Source organism: Clupea harengus, chromosome 1 (genome assembly GCF_900700415.2).
Source record: "Clupea harengus chromosome 1, Ch_v2.0.2, whole genome shotgun sequence".
In the NCBI taxonomy this organism is placed as follows: domain Eukaryota; kingdom Metazoa; phylum Chordata; class Actinopteri; order Clupeiformes; family Clupeidae; genus Clupea; species Clupea harengus.
The window spans coordinates 24,671,412-24,694,101 of NC_045152.1; the positions used below are offsets into that span (position 1 = coordinate 24,671,412).

At 44.0% G+C, this 22,690-nt stretch overlaps 2 protein-coding genes across 2 annotated transcripts; one reads left to right on the top strand and one right to left on the bottom strand.

Annotated features, from left to right (window-relative positions):
- Positions 1-54: 54 nt before the first annotated feature.
- Positions 55-12,552, top strand: sdr42e2 (short chain dehydrogenase/reductase family 42E, member 2). Its single transcript, XM_012825634.2, has 12 exons — positions 55-61; positions 580-1,004; positions 1,640-1,735; positions 2,175-2,232; positions 2,707-2,825; positions 4,201-4,276; positions 5,769-5,851; positions 7,132-7,269; positions 7,516-7,581; positions 7,823-7,886; positions 8,561-8,634; positions 10,623-12,552. The coding sequence occupies exons 1-12, from the start codon at positions 55-57 to the stop codon at positions 10,857-10,859; spliced, it is 1,443 nt and encodes a 480-aa protein (XP_012681088.2). The 3' UTR covers positions 10,860-12,552.
- Positions 12,553-14,453: 1,901 nt separating this feature from the next.
- Positions 14,454-22,678, bottom strand: cdr2a (cerebellar degeneration-related protein 2a). Its single transcript, XM_031572964.2, has 5 exons — positions 22,400-22,678; positions 21,382-21,494; positions 19,064-19,212; positions 18,461-18,646; positions 14,454-17,268 (listed from the first exon to the last, which is right to left on the bottom strand). The coding sequence occupies exons 1-5, from the start codon at positions 22,479-22,481 to the stop codon at positions 16,323-16,325; spliced, it is 1,476 nt and encodes a 491-aa protein (XP_031428824.1). The 5' UTR covers positions 22,482-22,678; the 3' UTR covers positions 14,454-16,322.
- Positions 22,679-22,690: the final 12 nt, after the last annotated feature.

Consider the following 22,690-nt stretch of genomic DNA (forward strand, 5'->3'; position numbering starts at 1 on the left):
ACTTGACAAAACTTATTTATAAGACCACTGTTTTATGTTTATGGGTGATGTATCATGTACTGTAGGTGTTCACATCTTGGAGGGTGGCATTGGCATCCTGAGATCTTTACAGCTGGGCAGAAACAATTCCTTGCCGGTAAGCATTCCTTTATTCCTTAGTTGCATCTGTATTGTGAGCTGATGAACAAAGAATGCTGAGAAACACATTCTTGCACTACTGTTAATAATTGTTCATCTGATGTTGTACTACTTTCAAACCAGCATTTCATTTTGTGTAAATCAGTGTTTTGAATATCCATCTAACATGACCTGTCCCATGTAATATACTGTCTGTCTTGCCTCACATTGCGAAAGAGCCATCTTACCTGAGTCACTACTTGGGCATTTCATCCCCTGAGTGGTGTCTGCAGTTGCAGCTGTGGTGATCGAATGTAATCTTAGGCTCATTAGGAACAGGGGTAACTTTCCAGTTGAGAGTGTAGCGCTTGGGTTTGATAGGGAGATATATGAGGAGGACACAGAGCGGCCCTGAACAGAACCACTCTGATCACCTTGTGGACCTTTGTCCCCTCCCTGTAGGTCGAGAGCAGCAGAGGACTGAAGCAGAGCCGGGGACCATGAAACAGAATGGTGCCTCCTGCGCGGTGGAGCCTGCCCCATGCCCATGTCTCCTGGATGGCGACAGCTGCATCAGCAGGTCCCAGACCAGCGCCCATGACTCAACTTGGGCAACAAACGGCTCCGGTGTGGCTGCATCAGCTGGTCCCCGAAACAGACCCAGTGGGGCAGTGGGCTCCTGGTGCAGCAGCCCAGAGTGTGTAGCCAGCCAACCAGAGGCTGCGGAGAAGGAGAGACAGGGAGCAGGGAAGGTCCTGGTGACCGGCGGGGCTGGGTACTTTGGGTTCAGACTGGGACGGACCCTGGCCAGCCAGGGGGTGAGGGTGGTTCTGCTCGACCTGCACAAACCGCTGTGGGATGTTCCAGATGGGGCTGTCTTCTACCAGGTAAGTGTGATGTGGACGTTTCTTATTTGATTGGGGGGTAGAGAGGGACTGGGGGATGGAGGGCAGTCATGGCCAAGCAGTTTACTATTTCACAAGAAATATATTATACCAGCATATCATGGAATTGATCCTGGAAACTTTGCAGGGCATGGCGATCAGATATGGTCAGTGGTTTGATGGCTCAGGGAGCAAAAGACTGTACAGTTTGCAGACATGCACTAATGATTTGGATAATGTGTTGGCAGCAGTAGCTTTGCCATGTTAAGACACTGTCAGGATGCTAAACAGGAATTCATGAGATGGATTTTGTCTCTCTGTATTGCTGCATTTCCTGGGTCCTCCGCAGGTATTAGAGGGGGTTGAGGTGAAACACAAGGAGAAGATCTGTGTGACTCAGAAGGGACAGATGCTCGTCAGGCCGAGTGGGTGTGGGGAGCGTGTAGGGGTGGGGGGCAGGGTGGGCTCTCAGCCTCATGTTACAGGTGTGATGCTCGTGGCGCTCAGCTGTCGCCGGGGCCTGTCTTTCCTGTCTCGCCTGTCTGTCTGTGGGCCACATGAAGACAAATATGTTAGCTAGTGTGACCTGTCACTGCGTTGCCATAACTGATTGACTGCTTCTACTCTTTCCATTGCAGAGTGACATTCGAGATTACGAGTCCCTGTACAAGGTGTGTGAGGGGGTTGACTGCATATTTCATACAGCGGCTTATGGAATGTCGGGTCCTGAGCAGGTACGTTTCAACTGTATCAGCGGAACTTAATGTTTATTCATTTTGCAGCACATCAACTATTAAAAAGGCTGTAATGCTGATATGGAAATGAAATAAAGCACACAGCAAGAGCTTCTTGGCTAAGAACTGCAGATACTGTAGCCTTGGCTCGATGCAGAAATGTGTATGTCTCCTAATTTGTTACTAATTGATAAATGTTTTGACCTTTATGTACTCAGTCTTTTGGACTTTTTTAAAAAGAGAAATGTATCAATCAATTCAATGTAATTTACCTGATCTTTTCTTCACATTTTCTTACATCTGGACCTGCTGTAGTTACTCTACAGGGAGAAACAATGTAATACAGGTTAAGCGGTCATCATGTGGAGTTGTACATACATGATAAAAATAGCAGTAATCGTAGGTCATGTTTGTAAATGTTACATTTCTCCATTTTCAGCTGAAGAGAGAACTGGTCGAATCTATCAACGTTGGGGGAACCAACAACGTTATTAATGGTGAGACCCTAATTGTGTGTTAAAAACACTTCTTTATTTACATTTAGTTATTTAGCAGACGCTTTTATGCAAAGCGACGTACAAAGGAGAAAACAATCAAGCTACGAGCAATAGAGACCTAGTGTAACAATAAATACTAGGTCTCTATTTTAGGAATAAAAAGTGCAGGAATGTAACTACTGTAAGTGCGAGTTAAGTACTAGTAAGTGCGAGTTAAGTACTAGTCTTCACCTACATCATATGGATATGTGCCAGCTAAGAGGACATCATCGTCATCATCATTAGAGATATGTAGGTGTAGATGTAGAGATACTATTACCAGAAATGAAGAGTAAATGTGCTTCTACGATTACTTGTCAATTCCTCATCATTTACGTAATTGTATTTTACATATATATATATATATATTTGATAAGCGCTATAATTATTGGTCCTAAGGTTGGTCCTGGCTTTCTTTTGTCCACATATGGGTAGTGTGTTCTGAGCGTGGGATAACACGACTGGTCTACACGAGTACCGTGAACGTGGCCTTCGCAGGGAAACCCATAGAGGATGGGGATGAGGACTCAGTTGCCCTCCTTCCACTGGAAATGGTGAATGAGAGAGCACAGGATTGTCTACCTTTCTCACTGGTCACTTGCACTTTTACAAATATAGTTCTGTTCAGAAGTTTTATCTTCTTTGTTGAATTCTCCATTAGAAAGTCTCTCGATATACATATTACCTCACCAAGGTGTCTCCTCAAAGGCTGCTTCCATTTATTTTGATCTCTCAGAGGAGTCTTTCCTCATCAGTGTGTTTAAAGTTGAATTTTTAATGGTTCTTCGTTGTGAAAGCGTTGTGGTGAGATGTCATTCGTCATTCATTCTTTCAACATTCTTTGCTTTTTAGCAGGCCAGCTTGTACGTATAAGTACCTGTTGTGTGTACACATGCTTCCTTTCTCCCTTTCCACCTGTTGCACCCCTCAATTCCTGTCCTCTCTCTCTCTCCTCCTCCCCCATTTTTTCCTACAAACTCTCACTCAGGTCTCTCAGAAGCTTGCTTGTGGTAGTTAGATACCACAAGATAGGTTAGCCATGTTTTTTAAAGCACCCTGGGATAGTACTTAATGTTAATGTTATGATATAAAAATACAATAAAACGACATGGAGCTGAATCTGGAGAGATTTGATGTGTGTAGGCCAGCAGTGCGGTTCAAAAATGACCATGGCAGCATTACATCCACGTTTGAAGTGAAACATCATCCCCTGTGGTGAGTCAAATTGAGGTTTAAAGGCAGATTATTCATGTTCTGTGGGGGAAAAAAGAGAGAGAGAGAGAGAGAGGGAAAGAGGGAGAGAAGTGCTTTCACTCTCACGAGGATTACCCTCGTGCTTGTCAGGAGAGCGTCAGGGTGCAGGGGCCTTTGTCTGGCCAGGACTCCACCTGGGGTGGGTGTGGTGTTCAGGTGTTCAGGAAAGCTGCGGGGATCATGTTGGTTAACCCTGAGCCTTTGTTGGTGTGGCTCCCTCATGTATGACATTATTAACAACAGCCACTGACTTTTGTCCTCCATGCTGTAGCTGCCTGGAGTTCATGAAGCATGTCAGAGCAGGTGTTTGTTCATGAGCTTTTGTGAAGTGTTTCACTTGTTCATCGAATTTGCAACTATGTTGTGCTTTGTACATTGCAACTATATGCATACATACATGCATACATACATACATACATGCATAGTACATACATACATACATACATACATACATACATACATGCATAGTACATACATACATACATACATACATACATACATACATACATGCATGCATAGTACATACATACATACAGAGTCTTTATTGGTATAGAAGATGGACCAGAGGATGATGAAAATTACTGTGGTGTCTTTAGTAGTATACATCAACAAGGAGTTAGAGATTTAAAGTCCTCTGTTCTGCTCCTCCCTTTCACTTTGTCTTTTACTCAAAAGCACATAGACCACTACTCTAGGACCAAAGCCATAGCTGACCGGATGGTGCTGGCAGCCAATGGAAGGACACTGAAAGGTATAAAAAACATAATCTCCTCTTTTCAACACACAAAGTCATTGAGTTCCCTCTGTGAGAGTCCTGTCTGTGTTGAGCTTGCGTCTTCTGGTGCCCTCTGGAGTTCCTGTCCTGACATATGACTGGGTTAAGGTGGGGGCCACAGCACTGCAGCAGCCCCAGCTGCAGCCTGCAACTGTATACAGCCAGACCTGCTGACACCAGTTTAAAAATAGAGTCGAACAGGACAATACGGACAAATGGAGCCAGGCTTAAACCTGACACTGCTGTGTGCTGTGTTGCACACACACACTCGTACACACACACATGCACACACAGGCACACACACATATACATACAGTATACCATAGTCGGGGAGTAACTAGTTATATGTAACAGAGTTACGTAATTAAATGACAAAAGGAATGTAGGCATAATTGTATTCCATTACAGTGACTGAGGAAAAATATGTAATTAAATTACAGCTACTAATCAAAATGTTGGTGATTACAAAGGGGTTACATCTAAATATATTCTTTTAGGAAAAATCTTTAAAGTCTTTATATAGAATATAACAGCCATTCTGTTGCTTTGCATCTTTTTTTTGGCATCTAGACTCAGGCTCATTTGACAGTATATATGCGCTAAAAATTTGAGCGTTGTTTTTGATTGGTTCCCTTGTATGAATTAGCACTGCCTCGTCTGCCAATCAAAAAGTAATTGAAAATAACCAAATATAATAAGTTGCATTACTTTGAAGTAATTCAAATAGTTACGTCGCTTAATAGTTACGTCGACTTTTCACACAACAGTATATATGCAGAATCCCTGTGATTATGATCACTCTTGCACATGTACCGAGAGGAGAAAAAGGAAAGACCATGACAGAAAGGTCGATAGCCATATTGATAGAAAGAGAAAAGGACAAAAAGAAAGACATATGCTGCCTGACACACCAAACCATTCAGTGCGCCATGTGAAAGTGCATGCATGATGTGGTTCTTTTGTCTCCTAACACTGAAACAAATACATTCAGATTTGCTGTGTGTGTGCAATGCAACTTGTACACGTTTTGTCCAATCTCCTTAATGGAAAACTCCGCAGGAGTGTTGCAACACTGACAGGTGCGAGGCAGGCCACTCACCCTCTCCAGAGGTGATACTCTATATCTTATTTACATATTCAATTAAGCGCTGGCCTATGGTGCCGGGTCATGATACTCCCATAGACTTCCTCATACATTTATTCAGACGGAGCCAAGTCGGCTGAGCCTCAGCCTCTCATTGAAAAGGCTTACGCAGAGAGACCTCCTCCACCATGGAAAATCATTAAGGGAGCTGCATTAAGTGAGGCAAGAGAAAGAGACTTTAATGGTGCTGATGAACTGTTCTGGGGGGGACAGATGGTGGAGGGTGGAGTGGGATGTATTTCTTTGCTGCACTTTAGGTCACTTGGGTTAAAAATGTCTGGTTAATGGCTAGATGAAGGTGTAATGGCTGAGTTGCTCCAACAGGGGGTGGCGTGCTGCTGACCTGCACACTGCGTCCTTCAGGGATCTACGGCCCAGAGGAGAGGCGCCACCTCCACCGGGTGATGGTGAGTCTTATTCCCCCTTTATTGCCAGCCTTGCTCAGGACCCCTGCCCCTTATGAGCAGCTCGGGGCCTCTGCCGTGATCTCAGACAGGCCTGCTGTGTGGTCCTGAAGACACCTGTGTGCGCCTAGCAGCTTTACAATATTTATGAACTTTCGACTATCACTTTACACCCCCTCCTCCTGCCTCCTGCTTCAGCATCTCCCAGAGAGACTCAAGGCCACATATCCACAACCACACTCACACACACACAACACTCATTGAGTTACTTATGTGGCCTAGCGTTCTGAATCGTCCTTAGCTCTAATTCATACGAGTTCTCTGTATTTTCTGTCATGACGCAGACGTGATGAACCTTACTTGCTTACATACATGACAGTGTCTTATACATTGTGGATGGTTTTTAATCCAATTTAATAAATCATTTCTGTATAACAGTGGTTATTTTCAGTGGCTTTTCATGGCAGGCCCCCCTTTTACAATGACAAACAAATTACACCCTTGAAGGCCCCCGCTCCACACCACAGCAGTATGATACACAACAGTCTGAATGCACTGCATAAATGTACACATAATTGTGCATGGGATAAATCATTTCCATGAAAGATGGCAATAGAGGTCAAGGATTTGTCTTTGTTTCTATAACAAATGTGAATGTGAATAGTAGCCTCAGCACCCGTTAGTCAATAGATTCAACCCACACTGTCAGCAAGAGGTTTCTACAGGAAGCTACAGTCAAGGAGTAAGATCACCTTCCTCACAGCTTTTACAGAGAAAATATAGCCAGTATAAAATACTAGATAATAATGATAATAAAATAATGAAAATAATGAAAATAAAATACTAGAATAAACTGAATTAGTCACATTTCAGTATTTTAAATCTATTGCAACACTGTCACATCAAGTTAATTTCAGCCTTTGAAAAACTTCCATCCCACTCCTGTGCCACTTGAGAAACACTCCTGTGTTAATCTGCATTCCTCTTTAAACCAGCGGTGCCTGGGAAGTTACTGAACAGCAGGCACCACATGAGCACAAGTCTGCTTTTGCACTTCAAGGCTATTTCTGCTTCCTGCTTCAAGTGGTGTGCCAGTGTTTACCGAGTTACATGCAGGCAAAAATGACAAAATGACTTTGCAACACTTTATACACGCCATAGGTGTTACAACAGAAAGCGCCTCTGCAGAGAAGTCCCGATTTGGCCCTCTGTACTACTTCATCTTCGAAGTGTAGCACATTCTCATGAAGCTCATTGCTTAGCATCGGCACTTTCTCCCTCAGGTCAACGTGGAGAGGCGTCTCTTCAGCTTCAGCTTTGGGAACCCTCGGGCCCTGATGAACTGGGTGCACGTGGACAACCTGGTGACGGCCCACCTGCTGGCCGCCGAGGCACTGACGCCAGAGAGACGCTGCGTAGCGGTGAGCTTTAGCGTTAGCTTCTCCTGGCTGCTCAGCTCAGTGAAACATTAACAAGGGAAGACTGTCGGTAGACGATTGGTGGTAAGCAGCAGACAATCAGTGGTAACTCGTCTCTAAATTGGTTAAGACAAGTCACCTGACCGGTCTTAACCAATCAGAGACCAGAATTACTTACGGTCACCACCGACAAGGCCTTCTGTTGTTACTGCAGAGATTAATTTGCATTATTTTCTTTCTGTCTTCCAGAGTGGACAGGCCTACTTCATTAATGACGGAGTGTCAGTGAACATATTTGAGTGGTTTAGGCCTTTGGTAGGTAATAAAGCTTCTGTGTGTGGAGACTACAGATATTGGTAATGTATGTTGATATGAAAATGTGAATTTTCAAAATGTATCCAAATGCAAATGTTTTGTGTAAAGACAAGAAGGTAGATCTATAAACCTTGTTCAGCATGTGATATGCTTTCCAATATGCTTTTTTGTGTTTTGTTTACCAGTTGCCTCTGTTTTTAATGCTTGAATTGACACTTCTTTTAACATTTCCCCTTGTCAGTTTGAAAAGCTGGGATACAGCCGGCCTTTGATCCACCTCCCCGTCTGTCTGGTCTACACAGCAGGTAGGAGAGTAGAAAAGAGTGTGCATGGAAACACAATATAATGAAGGCTTTTCTCGATGTGTTGTGTGTAGGTAGGTGCACATGTCTGACGACAATCCCTTGTCAATCACAGAAAGTTTTATACAGAGAGAAGAAGAATCCACACTTTAATTCTGTGCTATAACTTTTGAGGGATTATTTGACTGTCTCTTCTCTTGAATTATACAAGATAACCATCACTAGGTAGCCTTTTGAGCAGGCTTACCACTCCCACATCTCTCTAAAAAGAACTGACGAAATCACAGGGGCGTTATGTTCAGTCCTGAAATGATCATGTGTTTTAGTCGGTCAAAGCCGATTGTATCAGAGCACACACCAGGCATGTGCTTAACACAGACCCTGAGGCCAGGTTTGAACCCCTGCCCTTTCTCCCTTAAGTGAATTGCCGATGATGTTTTTTTTTTTTTTTTTCAAACATGCGCCTCCATTGTTGGAAAAAGGGGAAGAAAGGGGGAGTTCACTCTTTTTGTGTGCTGACCCCTAAAACATTTTTTGCACAGCCCTGTTTCACACTGCACTTTGTAAACTAACGTGTCATTTGATGTTGGGCCTTCAAATTATACCCTAAACGTCTCCGACGTGACTGAGACTAGAGGAGATCTAACGCCAGTGTTCCGTGTTCCTCCATTTCCCAGCTGTGCTGATGGAACGTGTGCATCTGCTTCTGAGACCATTCGTGGAGATCCCACTGCTCTTCACCCGGAATGAGGTAGCACCTCGCTCATGTCACCCTCATGCCAGCTCACCCTCATGCCGACATCCCTCACACTCCTCTGCCCCTCTGTCCGCCACTCTTCTCCTCCACCATCAGGAATCATCCCTTTGATGAGTGTTTCCCAGCTTGCATGACACTGGTCTATGCTATCAGTGTATATACACAGCTCCGAAGCTGAGAGGCTCACAGGTCTGTGCAGAACTCCACAAGTGACTGTAGATCCTTTGCTCCGATAGCCAAATGCATTCAATGGCACACACATGAATGGGTACTGGAGGTTTCACATTCATGGTTCATTACTCTACGGGGACCTTCTCTGACGCTGACATCCATAGGGACTCCATCTGAAGTGGATATCCACGGGGGATGGATCCTTCATGTCTGTCTTTGAAGGACTCTTTGAGGGACACGGGCGTCCCTGTGCCGGGAATGAAGGGCAAGCCTGCCTACGGGTGGCCGTGACGCACCCGTGTCTCAGTGGCACTAGAACCCAGAGGTCGTCACGGTCATGCTGCGGTCCGGTGCACTGCGGGGAAGGCATTGGGTAGGCGGTGGGCGGGTGGTCTGGTTACAGCGGCTGATTAGGTCCTTGTTTAAGTCTCACGGGGGCCCGCCTGGGCAAGCGGTAGACAGGCCTTGTTAATAGAGAATCGCAATCAACCGCTCTGATCTCCCCTCCTCTCTTCACATTGCTATTTTAGACGTCTTTCAGTGGGAGATGTATAATTTACCAGGCCGCTGTCTCTTTAATCAGGCTGCAACAGGCGGAGACAGTCACAGTGCTGGGCACAGGATGTCTTACTTTCACTATCCAACATGTATTGTTTTTCTACCACTGAGCTGAGCCACAGCACTGAAAGCAACAGCACAGCACAGCAATTAAAGGCTCACTGTTGCCTCACTGTGTTTCATATATAGTGCATCTCACAATTGTTAGTGGACATATATGCTACCATAGACATATCAACAATTAGAGCACCAATGCTACAATCAGTTCCCAACTATGTCCCTGTAGATAATCTTCCCAAGCTGGCTGAAGAAAGATGACAAAGATGGCTTCCACAGGCTTTTCACTGGACTCCACACGAGGACACTTTTGTTAAGGCGTTTAGAGCTAGTTTAAGAGTCAGGAACCCCATCATGCATGTTTCATGACAAACAGAAGCCTTGGACCTGCAGGGGTAATTCTCCTCATCAGATGGCTGGGAGATTGATGATTGGCGGCTGTGTGTGAATAAAAGATGAGCGCATGGCTTGGCTTTTTGGTGCCAGGCTGGGTCCAGGGGGAACAGGTGAGCGATACAGGAAGAGCTGCTTCAGCGTGCAGCGTCTCCCTGCTGTCATGTGACCACAGTTTACCTGTTGGTTCTCTGTCTGTAGAGGTCAGTGTTGTGTGACAGGCACCTCTGGGGAACTTTGCCCTGTCCTCTTGACTATACTTTCGCTGATCTTTGGTTTTTTAAACAAATCCAGAGCCTCTGGATATGTGATCCTCGTGAGTCATGCGTCACGAGTGGACACCAGATTCGTTCTGAGCTATAGTGTCCTCACAGTTTCCATGGTGATAGTTTTATCTGTTTGTGGCCAGTAGGAGGCACTGTTGATTTCGGCAGGATTAAAGCACTTGCACTCCCCTTTCATGAGAACGGACAGTACCATTAGAGGATAAAACATCTGGGGCCAGAGCCTTGGCCAATTCTGTTTATATTTTCCAGATGTGCTGTGTGTGAATGCCAGTGTCAAGAGCCTGTTGCCATTGAAACCTCCATAGGCATATGGGGGAGTAATCCGTAGAGAAAATGACTGTCAGTCATCTTTATGTTAAGGCAACACACATTTGGGCGGATGTGCTAGCCTCTAAATGTTCATAATCTCAGTTCAATGTAATAGTCAATGTAATTGACTATATGAAGTATATCACGCTAAAAAGATAAGACTACAAATAATAATTGTGTGAAATTCTGTGATGAACTTTCCTGCAGGTGAGAAACATTGCCATCAGTCATACCTTCAAGATTGACAAGGCCCGCCGGGAGCTGGGCTTCTCTCCCAAGAAGTACAGCCTCTCGGAGGCGGTGGACCACTACCTGAAGAACCAGCAACTGCACTCCAGCCAGACTGGGCCCCTATCCTCTCAGTTCTTCTTCCTGATGGTGCTGCTCTTCATGGGCCTGCTCACCCTGCTGCTCTGCTCCAGCGGATGGGACCAGAAGCACTGAACCAAAAGCCCTGACTCAACCACCCGAGAGACTCTGAGACACACACTGTACCTGGTAATACACATAATCAACGCTATACTATTATCATGAAACAGCAGCACACATGGACAAGACTACATAGCATTGCACATTAAGCAGGGGTGTGGGACAAAAGATGTGTGTTTGCTGCAGGGGTTATTTAATTATTATTTATTCAGTAGATGTAAAGGAAACACTAAGTACTTATCTGTTCTGGTCAGGAAAGATTATTTAAGACCAATGTTGCAATACTAGATTGTTGAATTAGGTCATCAAAAGTATCTACACAAACATTTTCTGATAGAATCATATTTGTTTTTGAACAGGATTTCAAATAGCTTTAAATTAAAAATTTCATAAGGGCTCGTTGGCAGGTGATGGCAATATCATGTCTTGGCATGTCAGCGCCGTCACTCTTGCTGTGGCCTTTAGTCTGATGTTTTTTTTTTTTTGAAGACACACCACTATTCTCATCATCTCAAATCGACTTCACACACATTTCTCCATACAGTGGCAGGTGGTCGCTTCCTCCAAAATATCCATTGCTTCCAGAGGAATACCCACAGTGCCATATAAAGAGACCCCAAACAATCTCTTATTGGGGAGGCTGTTACTCTGCCCAATTGGCATTAATATTATTGGCCTTAGAGTTATGTGTGGCCAGACGGGGCCCCAGACATAGTAAAGCAGAGACAGACGAATGTCCTTCTAGGTCTCTTTTTCTGCCTTATTAAGTCTGAGAGATGAGCCCACATCCCTTGGCACATTTGAGTCTTCCAGAGAGAGAGAGAGAGAGAGAGAGAGGTCACTCTTATGGATAGATATGCTTTGCTGTACATGATTGAAATACTTAGATGTGAGAGTTTGAGTGAGTTAGTTAGTGTTAGTTGAACCAGGCGTTCGGGTGGTCATAGAGAAATTAGTACAAAAGCAACAGTGTAGTGTGTGTATATACAGCTCCTGCAAAAATTAAGAGACCACTTCAAAATTTGACCTTGTTCTTATGAACCGCCGTCTTTTAAATTTTAAGGGTGGAAACCTGACACTCAGTGTATCCCTCTGCCAGTAAAACCAGAATTGAACCCTTCTTTTCCTCACTCAAAACGTTTTGGCATGGTCAATAGACACTTTATATATTCCATTATATATATATTAATATTCCAATTACTTTTGAGGTACTACTAGCACTGTTTCTGCCATCCAGCTTGTCCTATTGCAAGAGGATAGTGATGACCACAGCACTGGTCTTTATACTTTTCTTCATTAAATAAGATTTTGTTCTGGTGATCACTTAATCAGTACCTCAGTAGAATCAGGTGTGCCTGTATTGGAATTCAACAGAAACTGGAATGGAATGGCTGCCATACACTTAGAAATGCTGATTTAAGAAAAATTTGGAGTGGTCTCCAGAGCTGTATATATATATATATATAGTCTCTCAGTCTTGTAAGCACATTACTGCTGTGAATGTAGACACTATTAGAGTCTTCCTGGTAATGGACCCAAAGGATTGTCCGCCAATACATAAGCCCTATACAAACAGAAGTGGTTAAAGGAGCTTAAAGGGCACAAATAGGCAGTTTTGTGTCATTGGCAAGTAACGAACCAGAATTTTGAACTAGAGCACAGAATAGTAGCTTGTTCGTTAACAACACATGCACCAAAAACAGTAATCTTCAGTACACTCCTGTATAAGCTGTGTTAGTATGTGTGTGTGTGTGTGTGTGTGTGTGGTAGATGGACGTGGGTGCTGACAGGTTTCTACAAAGTATTAACGTACATCTGTCATGTATAGTTTTTAACATGGTAAATGCATACATATTTATGCATGTTTATTGTTTTAATATGGTAAAATCTATATATGTTATATTTGAGTACATATCTTTAAACAATACACTGTGAAAATACTCGAAGAAATGTACACCAAAATATCAAAAGCTTGTCCTGGTTTTAAAATAGTTTTTGTGTGTTAAAAAGGGCATGTTTTGCCTGGGTATCAGTTAGTGGGATCACTCTGTGTGGTAAATGGATGAATTCTTCATGGTAAAAATCACTGTTTAATGCCCAAGGATCCATGGATATGCGTCTTGTTGTGAATTGCATCTACTCTGTATAACATAAAATCATAGTTGTTATGATCGGTTTTTATAAGCTTTTTTTCAAGAATTAAACCATGAAATATGACAGCGTGTATCACTTGAAGTGCGTGTCCATGTGCTCCATTCTTACTCAGTTGAAAAGATGCTCCTATATTAACCTTGATGATGAGGCCTGGAAATGAGCCCTCTCTTGATGGAACCATGTGAGTTATTAAGGAGCACTTCCTGTGTATGGAAGACTGAGGCCATTCTCTTCATCCAGGTGTTTGTGGATGGTGTGATGAAGTGGATGGTGTAATGAAGTGGATGGTGTGAGTTATGGAGTGATGAAGTGGATTGTGTGAGTGATGGAGTGATGAGTGGATGGTGTGAGTGATGGAGTGAGTGATGGTGTGAGTGATGGAGTGAGTGGATGGTGTGAGTGATGGAGTGATGAAGTGGATGGTGTGAGTGATGGAGTGAGTGATGGAGTGGATGGTGTGGAGTGATGGAGTGAGTGATGGAGTGGATGGTGTGAGTGATGGAGTGAGTGATGAAGTGGATGGTGTGAGTGATGGAGTGAGTGGATGGTGTGAGTGATGGAGTGGGTGATGGAGTGGATGGTGTGAGTGATGGAGTGAGTGATGGAGTGGATGGTGTGAGTGATGGAGTGAGTGGATGGTGTGAGTGATGGAGTGAGTGATGGAGTGGATGGTGTGAGTGATGGAGTGAGTGATGGAGTGGATGGTGTGAGTGATGGAGTGAGTGGATGGTGTGAGTGATGGAGTGGATGGTGTGAGTGATGGAGTGAGTGATGGAGTGGATGGTGTGAGTGATGGAGTGAGTGGATGGTGTGAGTGATGGAGTGGATGGTGTGAGTGATGGAGTGAGTGATGGAGTGGATGGTGTGAGTGATGGAGTGGATGGTGTGAGTGATGGAGTGATGAAGTGGATGGTGTGAGTGATGGAGTGGATGGTGTGAGTGATGGAGTGGATGGTGTGAGTGATGAAGTGATGAAGTGGATGGTGTGAGTGATGAAGTGATGGAGTGAGTGATGGAGTGAGTGATGGAGTGGATGGTGTGAGTGATGGAGTGAGTGATGGAGTGATGAAGTGGATGGTGTGAGTGATGGAGTGGATGGTGTGAGTGATGGAGTGGATGGTGTGAGTGATGAAGTGATGAAGTGGATGGTGTGAGTGATGAAGTGATGGAGTGAGTGATGGAGTGAGTGATGGAGTGGATGGTGTGGAGTGATGGAGTGATGGAGTGAGTGATGGAGTGGATGGTGTGGAGTGATGGAGTGATGGTGTGAGTGATGGAGTGGATGGTGTGGAGTGATGGAGTGATGGTGTGAGTGATGGAGTGGATGGTGTGAACATTCACATCTACCAGAAAACTACAAGTGAAATCCACTAGGGGGCACTTTGACTGAACAATCAATAACTCATTCATATTCTCCAAGCTAAAACATATCCATATATGGAAACACACACTTGCTTGTTCATAAATATATTTAATTTTTGCATTTCACATGTTAGTAGGTAAACTTTATCATTACAGTTTAAGGATTTCAATACTTAAAAAAGGTGTATCTTAGAAATGTATGCCATAGTCCCTGAACAAGGTCAAAACAAAAAGTAGAAATGCTGTGCATCATTACAGTTAAGAGTGCCATTATGATTGATATATATACGCACCTGGATTTTCTACTGATAAAGACATCAATACATTTTGATTCAAAAAAACATCTGTAGCAATATGATAGAGCTACAGCATTTAATCTGCAAATATTTCAGAACACTAGTTGAGGATAAAAAGGATCCACACGTGTCAGAAAGCTCTAACAAAACAAAATAGTTGATGTTCCAAGGAATATTTTTTTGTTTACATTCCAAAAGGAGTATGACTGCCTTTATCCACTGTTTGCGCCTTGTGCTTACATTGAGTAGGTGATACAATTACACAAACATACGAAAATAATTGGACCGCATGCTTGATAGCATTATATTGCAGAGATGGAGACGACCCAAGAGTGAGAGCTTCATGCCTTAATCCACTTTCTAGCACCACACAGCAACAGCTGAATCCTTCCTAAACTTTTCTTCTTTTTTTTTTTAAGAATTTCAACATTTCTTTGTTCTTCGATCTCATACTGGCTGCACACTATATATTTCTACACCTCAGCTCTGGGTTCTCGCATAGCAAATACATTAAATTAGGGTAAGAACACTGGACACATAATATGTTCTTCCCCAAAACAAAAATCACCTAGTCCTAGTTTTCAGTACACAACTGCTTGTAAATTACTGTAATTTTAATCAACTGAGTAAGATTATGCTTGTTGTGTAATTCTGACTGTAGGAATGTGTGCCAAATCCAATCTCCGCCTCCACTAAGTAATTTACAAAAGTGGTCAATCTCTGACCTCTGATTTAGTTAAATTAACAATAATTTTATAAATTTGAAATGCATAACTGTAAACATACGAGAAAATTAGGTACAAAATAAATAGAATCTCATTTCTAAAGATGAATGTGTTTACAATAAATAACAAATAAGAGGAAAACATTGATGCTGTAATGTGCAAAGCAGTTTAGCTTCTGCATGGTAGGTCTATTAAATGTTCTGCTTTGTATCTGTCTTCCACATCTACAAACACTGGATCCACTGCCTAAACATTATGGACCACCAGAACGAATGTCTTGCCCAGTCTTCCTGAATTTTGACATTCTGGGCAATCCATGAGATTTTCTTCATCATTCTAAAAGCAACTAGCATTCACATTTACTCAAGGAATACACTGTATGGCACTTTTTATATACAAGCCAGCGATGCACCTCTGTCTCTGTCTCTTTACTTCTGTCCCAAAGCTCTACCCTTTATTACAAGCACATATTTTCAAATCAAGTGCAAATATACTTCGAAGATTGAAAACAGCTGTAATCATTACATTCATTGGCTTCTAAATTCGTCTTGCATGCATATACATTTGTTGAGTCAGGTCTATGTCAAGTCAACAGCAAGTTAATACATCTAACCTTGCACTTGCTCTTGTTTGGGAAGAAACAGAACAGAAACACTGTTCTGAGACTCAGCTAATCCCTGACATACACAGCTAACAAGGTTCCACACCTGGCCCACACCAAAGCATGCAACGTAAAGGACACTACTCTTTCCTTTCTGGGTGCAGATGTAACACTAAGTTCCATGAAGGGCATCTGTAGAGAAGCCCAAGGCCAGTCCTGAGCACCCTCCTCTTACTGATGCAGAAGCCTAGAATAAGCTGCAGCCCCAACCCCATGACAGGGGAAAGAGGGAGTGACTCTCCTGCCTCAACTGGTAGCAGCCCCACTCAGCACGGGTGAGTCACTGTGTCTCATCCGTCTGGATGGACTGGCTCTGACGTCTCGTCTGTCTCGTCTGGATTTTGTGGATGGCCTGGACGCTGGTGTCACTCAGGTCCCCTTTGGTTTTCTGGATGCAGGTGAAGATCTCCATGAACAGGGCCTTGTACTCGGGGGCCTCGCTGGAGGCGGAGCTGGAGAGGCGGCGGCGGTGGGTGTGGGCGGAGGCATGGGCGTGAGCGTGGGCGTGGACGGAACGGCCCCCGGGGGTCTGAACGGCCTTGTGGCTGAGGGATCCCTCCTGGCTGCGGCGCAGCAGCTCGTCGTACTGCCTCTGTAGGGCGCTGTACTGGGCATCCACCTCGCTGAGCAGTGACACGCCGCGACACCACAGTGCCCGGGGCCGGCGGGCGCAGGTGGGCCGGTGCCGACGCCGCAGTTCCTTGCCGCTTGTGCCCTGAAGTGCCCCGTCACTCTGGCGCCGTGGGCGCGGTTTCCCTACTCTTTTCTCCTCTGGAACCACCTCTTCTTCCTCCTCCTCCTCCTCCTCCTCTTCCTCCTCCTCCTCCTCCTCTTGCTCCCCTGCAGGCTGCTCCTCTGTGTTGAGGAACATGTCGTCGGGCAGTGCCCTCTGCGCCCTCCTGGTGCTGGCTACTTCGGCACGCCACAGCTGCCGCAGCTCCTCCACCTCTGCCTCCAGCTCCGTCTGCCGGGCGCGACACCCCTCCAGGGCCACCAGACGCAGTCCCAGCAGGCTGTTCTCCTCCACCGTCGCTTCGGCCTCCTGCTCCGCCTCATAACGACGCGAGCGCTCTGCCTCCAGCTGGGCCTCCAAGGTCTGGACCAGCTCGTGCAAGGCTGCCCTCTCCTCCTCCTCCTCCTCCTCTGCCTCTGTGCCGGCCGTGAGCTCCTCCATCTGAAATGGCCAGGGGCGCTCGCACACTCTGAAGTCATCCTGTGTCAGGTACCTGAAGAGCCACAAAGGTAGAGATACAGGCTTAACAAAAAGACATCCGAGGAGCTCTTGATGGTTCAATGGGCTCTGTCACGCTATACAAATGAGTTACAATGAGCTAGTTTGGGCTCCTGTGGAGTATTGAGCTTTTCTCAACCACAAATTGTATGAATGATTTTTGTGTTTTTAATGGGAGTATCAGTGTTAATTGTCAAGTTGTGGTATTAGTTAATCTGTATGCTAGAATAAAGCTGGCGTGGCGGTTGTAATTGTAGTTCAATGAGTGCCCCAAGGAGTATATTGTGATGTACTGATACATTGAAAAACCTGTTAAAGATGTGTTTAACCTGATTAAACACATTTTGGGTCGTGGAAGAGAAGTAACAAGCTACCCTTAACAGCCTCATACAGTAGAAGGCATACCTATATACCTAATAGCAACAGAGAGGCTCGGTCAACATGCCCCTGAATTATCAACCCTCCTCGACATGGAAGGCAATGGATTATGGATTATTGGATTATGGTCAGAAGGGCCTAGGCCAGATTGTGGTGTCTGGTTCTGCAAGGCCCGCGCCTGTCCGGTCAACATGCTAAGTTGCAGTGCTAAGGCGCTACTGAGCGCGAGGGTCACCGTGAGCTGATCACAAAGGTCACCCATGGGCTGGACGACACGTGAGGCGGCAACATCCCCACTCTGACTCACCTAAAGCAGTCTTACTGTGCTGCACGGGACACATGCCTCATCTCACTCCAAACTAGACTCTAGGACAGAAAAAGCGATATCCAATATCCTTGCATAATCAGATGACATGATTGCAATCTGGTTGCGCTAATTTGAGTATGGACTTCAACCTTTGGACCAGCATACTGAAAGCTCATTTCATAATTATTTTTGTAAGCTAAACAGAGGGATAAAGAGCCTTGTGATGCAGTCATGAGTGTTATGATAAGACTTTCTTTATAGGTAAGAGTCACTCACTGCTGTTCCCACATGAACAACACAAACATGCCATTAAGACATTAAGGCTTACGTTGCAGTTAGGCGGTGTTAACTCCCATACATGCAAAATAGCAAAGCTGATGGATTCAGCCACATGCAATAAACATACTGCACTGCAGAAATGTTATATTGTGTTAGAATATGTTGTGTGTTATCTTGTGCTAAATGTTACATGTTATATGTGTTGTGTTGTGTTGTTATTTACTTGTCCTGGTGCATGTCATAGAGCTCCTTCAGACAGGGTACACTCTGAGCACCCATGCTGCTGCGCCGCTGCTGCTGCAGGGCCTGCTCCCTGCGGGCGCGATCCGCCTGCGACGCACTCAGCTGCTCCACCTGCTCCTGCAGCTCGTCCATGTGGGACTGCAGGCCATCCACCGTCTCCGTCAGGCTGCCAAGGGAAAAAGTATGCCAATGATGAACGCACATGCTAACATGTGTACATGTGCACAATCTCCATGCATACTGTATATGAAATACACATGCATTTGAATTAATCAGCACACATTTACATAGGCCGGCTGCATGTTCTGTAATGCTTATAATCATCATTTACTATACATTTGCATCTGGTGTACATGTTCATGGGGCATTACCTTATGCCATAGTGTGTGGTGAAGTTGATTAATTCCAGCATGCACAAGCACAAGCAGTTGTTAACACGCAATTCAATTAAGCTCAATTTATTTATTCATCCTCAAACAATGATCAAAACAATGACTTCTTAAGAAGCTTTACAGGAAAACTTCCTTTCCCATCTACTGTTCTTCATACTATGACCCCTGACCCCTGACCCTCATCTGCTCACCTCTGGATCCTCTGCTGAGCGGCACGGTTGTCCTGCGTCAGCTTACGGTTGCCCTGCTCCAGCTCTCTGGCCACCCCGTCCAGCTGCTCATACACCTTAGCATGCTGCTCATTCATCGTACGCAGCACCTCCATCTGCTTGCTCAGGTACTGGGAGAGGATGAGCATCCCGGTGTCAGTTAGCAGGAATAGGGTCCACGCATATGAGGTGTACAATACGGTTACATCTATACTTGGTCAATGACTGTTTAGTACGGTTTATTTGGTGCTGGCAATGCAACAGTAGTTCTAATGTCAGTGATATTCTCTGCTGCATTCAAGTTCCTCTGCCGTCTGCCAAAACATTTAAATATCCTGTTTCCAGTTTTAGTCAAAGTTTCTCACTGTTTACTCACAAATTTTTTTTTAAGTTTAAACCTTTCCCATTTTTAGTACCACAATGACAAGAATGGCAAGTCCTGATCCAAGAAGTAATTGTGCTTCCTGGGCTTTGAATCCATGATAGTACCAATAAGCGATAAACTCAATCAAACAAAAATGGTGCCACAAAGATAAGATGCAAATGAGCAGAACAGCTACAGGAGTAAAGTCCATTCACCACCTCATTATATAATTATTAGGGGTGGGGGAAAAAATCGATTTTTCGATTTCTCTCGATTCTCTTTAGAACGATTCTGTCTCGATTCAGAAAAGTTCATAATCGATTTTTTAATAAAAAAAAAAAAAAATAATATTTTTTTTTTTTTTTTTACATATTCATTTTGTGTTGAAATGCAAGCTGCATCGATTATTGCATTGTTCATAGAAAGTCATAATTGTGACAAGGAAAAACTTTTTCTCTAATAAAAAAATAGATCTGTTGATTTATCAAACACAAAGTAGGAAGTGATTTGAGACTCTAAGTAGCAAATTCAAATGTTTTAAAAATTGAGATGCATCGATAACCGTTTTATCGGTTTAGAATTGATAATCGATAATCGGTTTAGAATCGAGAATCGGTTTAGAATCGAATCGTTGACCTCTGAATCGGAATCGAATCGAATCGTGAGGTGCCAAGAGATTCCCACCCCTAATAATTATATTAATATTATTATTATAATATAGACGTCATGTCCTTCACAGTGAGCTATAGGAGTCCATTCCCCACGTCATCATATTTTAAAGGCGTCATGTCCTTCACAGTGAGCTATGCTAAGCCAACCATAAGCCATGCATGGAGACCATAAGCCACAAAACATAATAACTGGGATTGTGGTTCTACCCATGTAAAATCTGCAAAATGGACAATCTCCAATGCCTGAGCGTATTGCCAAAGAAGTAGTATATCAGAGGAACTCTCTAAGTATTTTGGTGGAATTGGCATCCAACCCGCCTACTCACTTATTATTTTCAGTTGTACTTATCCATTTGGATGTTACTTTACATTCAGTTTGACTGCAATATTTACCACTCCTATCCCATAATCTTCAGACAAGCTTAAACCTTAAACCTTAAAGTCTATAAGCCCCGGTGGACTTCATAAATACATCTACAATTTATATATATATAATACATTTATATATAATCCCAATTTGGCATCTGTACCTTTCAATGCCAGCAACTGTAATGACAAAATTGGCATGTCTTGTTCCTATCTCTCTTGATCAACAAACTCTGCTTGTAGCAGTGGACTGGGAGAGCACATACACAGGTTAGAATAATAAGATTAGAATCAGCTCGCCACTTCCCACAAGACCCACGATTTAGCAGCCTTATCTGGGCTCTGGTGTGGTGCCAGAGACTTACAGCGAGAAAGGTGAGGGAGGTAACTCAAACAGGAAGGGCCCTCTTGAGCAACCCCACCAACTGCCTGGCAGAAGACGAAGGGGTAGGCAGGAAATCCTTAGCTGTTTTTTCCGCCACAGAGCAGACAGGCTAAATCTATCACTGGAATACACCCATAGGTGAGAGGCGGGTGTCTCTCTCTCTCTCACACACACACACACACACGTAGACACAGACAAACATACGCACACACACCAGTTATAGATAGACAGATAGATGACCAGTTATGCCCTCAGTCTGCCTTGTGCCAAAGCCTTCTTAGAAACAGAGACTGATCAAGGCTGGTTTTCACATCCCACAAAGAGGCCAAGCAACACTATAGGGCCTGAGCTTGTTTTGTAATACAAGTTGTTGACATTGGGCTCGGATAAACGTACACAAACTTTATTACCTGATTAATGTACAGATATTCAACAAAAACAATGTTGGAAGTCGATGGCGGAGGGTGTACTTTTACTTAATGCTGGTTTTAAAGTACAAGAAATGGACAATCACCTCGATTTCCTGCAGCTGCTCTTGGTTGTTGGTGTACATCTGCTGAAGGCTCTGTTCCAGCTCATGGTTTCTCTCCAGCAAGGTTTTGCCAAGCTCCGCAGCCAAATGTAAATCTATGAAATCCACACGGACAAGCCACCACACACAAATACAGCCAGACAGACACACACACAAACAGAGAGAGGGAGAGAGAGAGAGAAACAGAGATTTATACAACAGTCAGACAAGAACAAAATCAGTTAGTAAGAAACCATCATACACACACACACACACACACCACTGGAAGTGAGTGAGTGCCTGAGGACATCCTGTCCACCGACTGTCTGGAGACAGTCTCAGGAAAGGTCACTAGCACTATAGCAATAGTGTGAGTGTCACAAGAATTTAAAGCACGAGGCAGAACACAGGCGATCACTTGAGTATCTAAGACAGCATTCATGTACACCAAAACGACTTGGATTATCAGAGACAGAATGACCCAAAACATCTCAGCTCAGAATTTCGTCAAAGGACAGCAGTAGAGGAGAACGTCCACAGAGCGTCTTGTATGCAGTTGAGAGGAATTTTCTAAAAGTCAAAGAGGTAGACTGTGCACGTATTCAGTGAAAGAATGCAGTGTGGCTGCAACCTCGTATTTACAAACCTCATCCCCTAGGGCGAGTTTTATGTGCCCAATTTAATATGTACTAAGGAGTTAACAGACACAATTTTGAACGTTCGTTCAGTAATACAAAACGATGCATTTACATTAACATCTTTCAGTAAAAATCATATTTGTGAATAAACTTTATAATGATTATAGTGACTGACTGGAATACATTTGTGTAAAATTCCAGTGCAAGCCGATTAGTCAAGACACTTGAATGAATATCAGTTTAGTTTTACAAAACATAAATGGCATCCACCCACAGTAATGTAATGTAGCCTAATGTTTAGTGTGGTTTTGTATTGGTGATGGGCGAGACCGTTACATGTACATCATCATCAGCATCCTTCTAAACTTCTAAACTAAACTTACCATTCTCAAGGTCTTGTTTGCTATACCAAAGGTCGTCGCTCCTCAGTTCAAAATCCTCCTCGATAACCACATCAGTAAGCATTTTAACCGGCGATGCAAATCAATGTCCAGCAAACACACAACTATCTCCACCAGCTGTTTCGTGCTTCTACGTTCATCCCACACGGTTGCACCGTATTGCCTCAGTCACAACATCCTGCAGAAGCGTAGCCCGGCGTCTGCAGCAACGTGGCAAAGTCCAAACCCTGAAACTCCCCGAAGCAGCGAACAAGTAATCGCTCAAGAGGAACA

Coding starts and splice junctions, on each gene's coding strand:
- sdr42e2 (XM_012825634.2), top strand. Junction 1,736..2,174: donor GAATGTCGGGTCCTGAGCAG/GTACGTTTCAAC, acceptor CTCCATTTTCAG/CTGAAGAGAGAACTGGTCGA. Junction 8,635..10,622: donor TGCTCTTCACCCGGAATGAG/GTAGCACCTCGC, acceptor ACTTTCCTGCAG/GTGAGAAACATTGCCATCAG.
- cdr2a (XM_031572964.2), bottom strand. CDS start 22,481: ATGCTTACTGATGTGGTTATCGAGGAGGATTTTGAACTGAGGAGCGAC. Junction 21,495..22,399: donor CAAACAAGACCTTGAGAATG/GTAAGTTTAGTT, acceptor TGGATTTCATAG/ATTTACATTTGGCTGCGGAG. Junction 18,647..19,063: donor GCTCAGCAGAGGATCCAGAG/GTGAGCAGATGA, acceptor TTCCCTTGGCAG/CCTGACGGAGACGGTGGATG.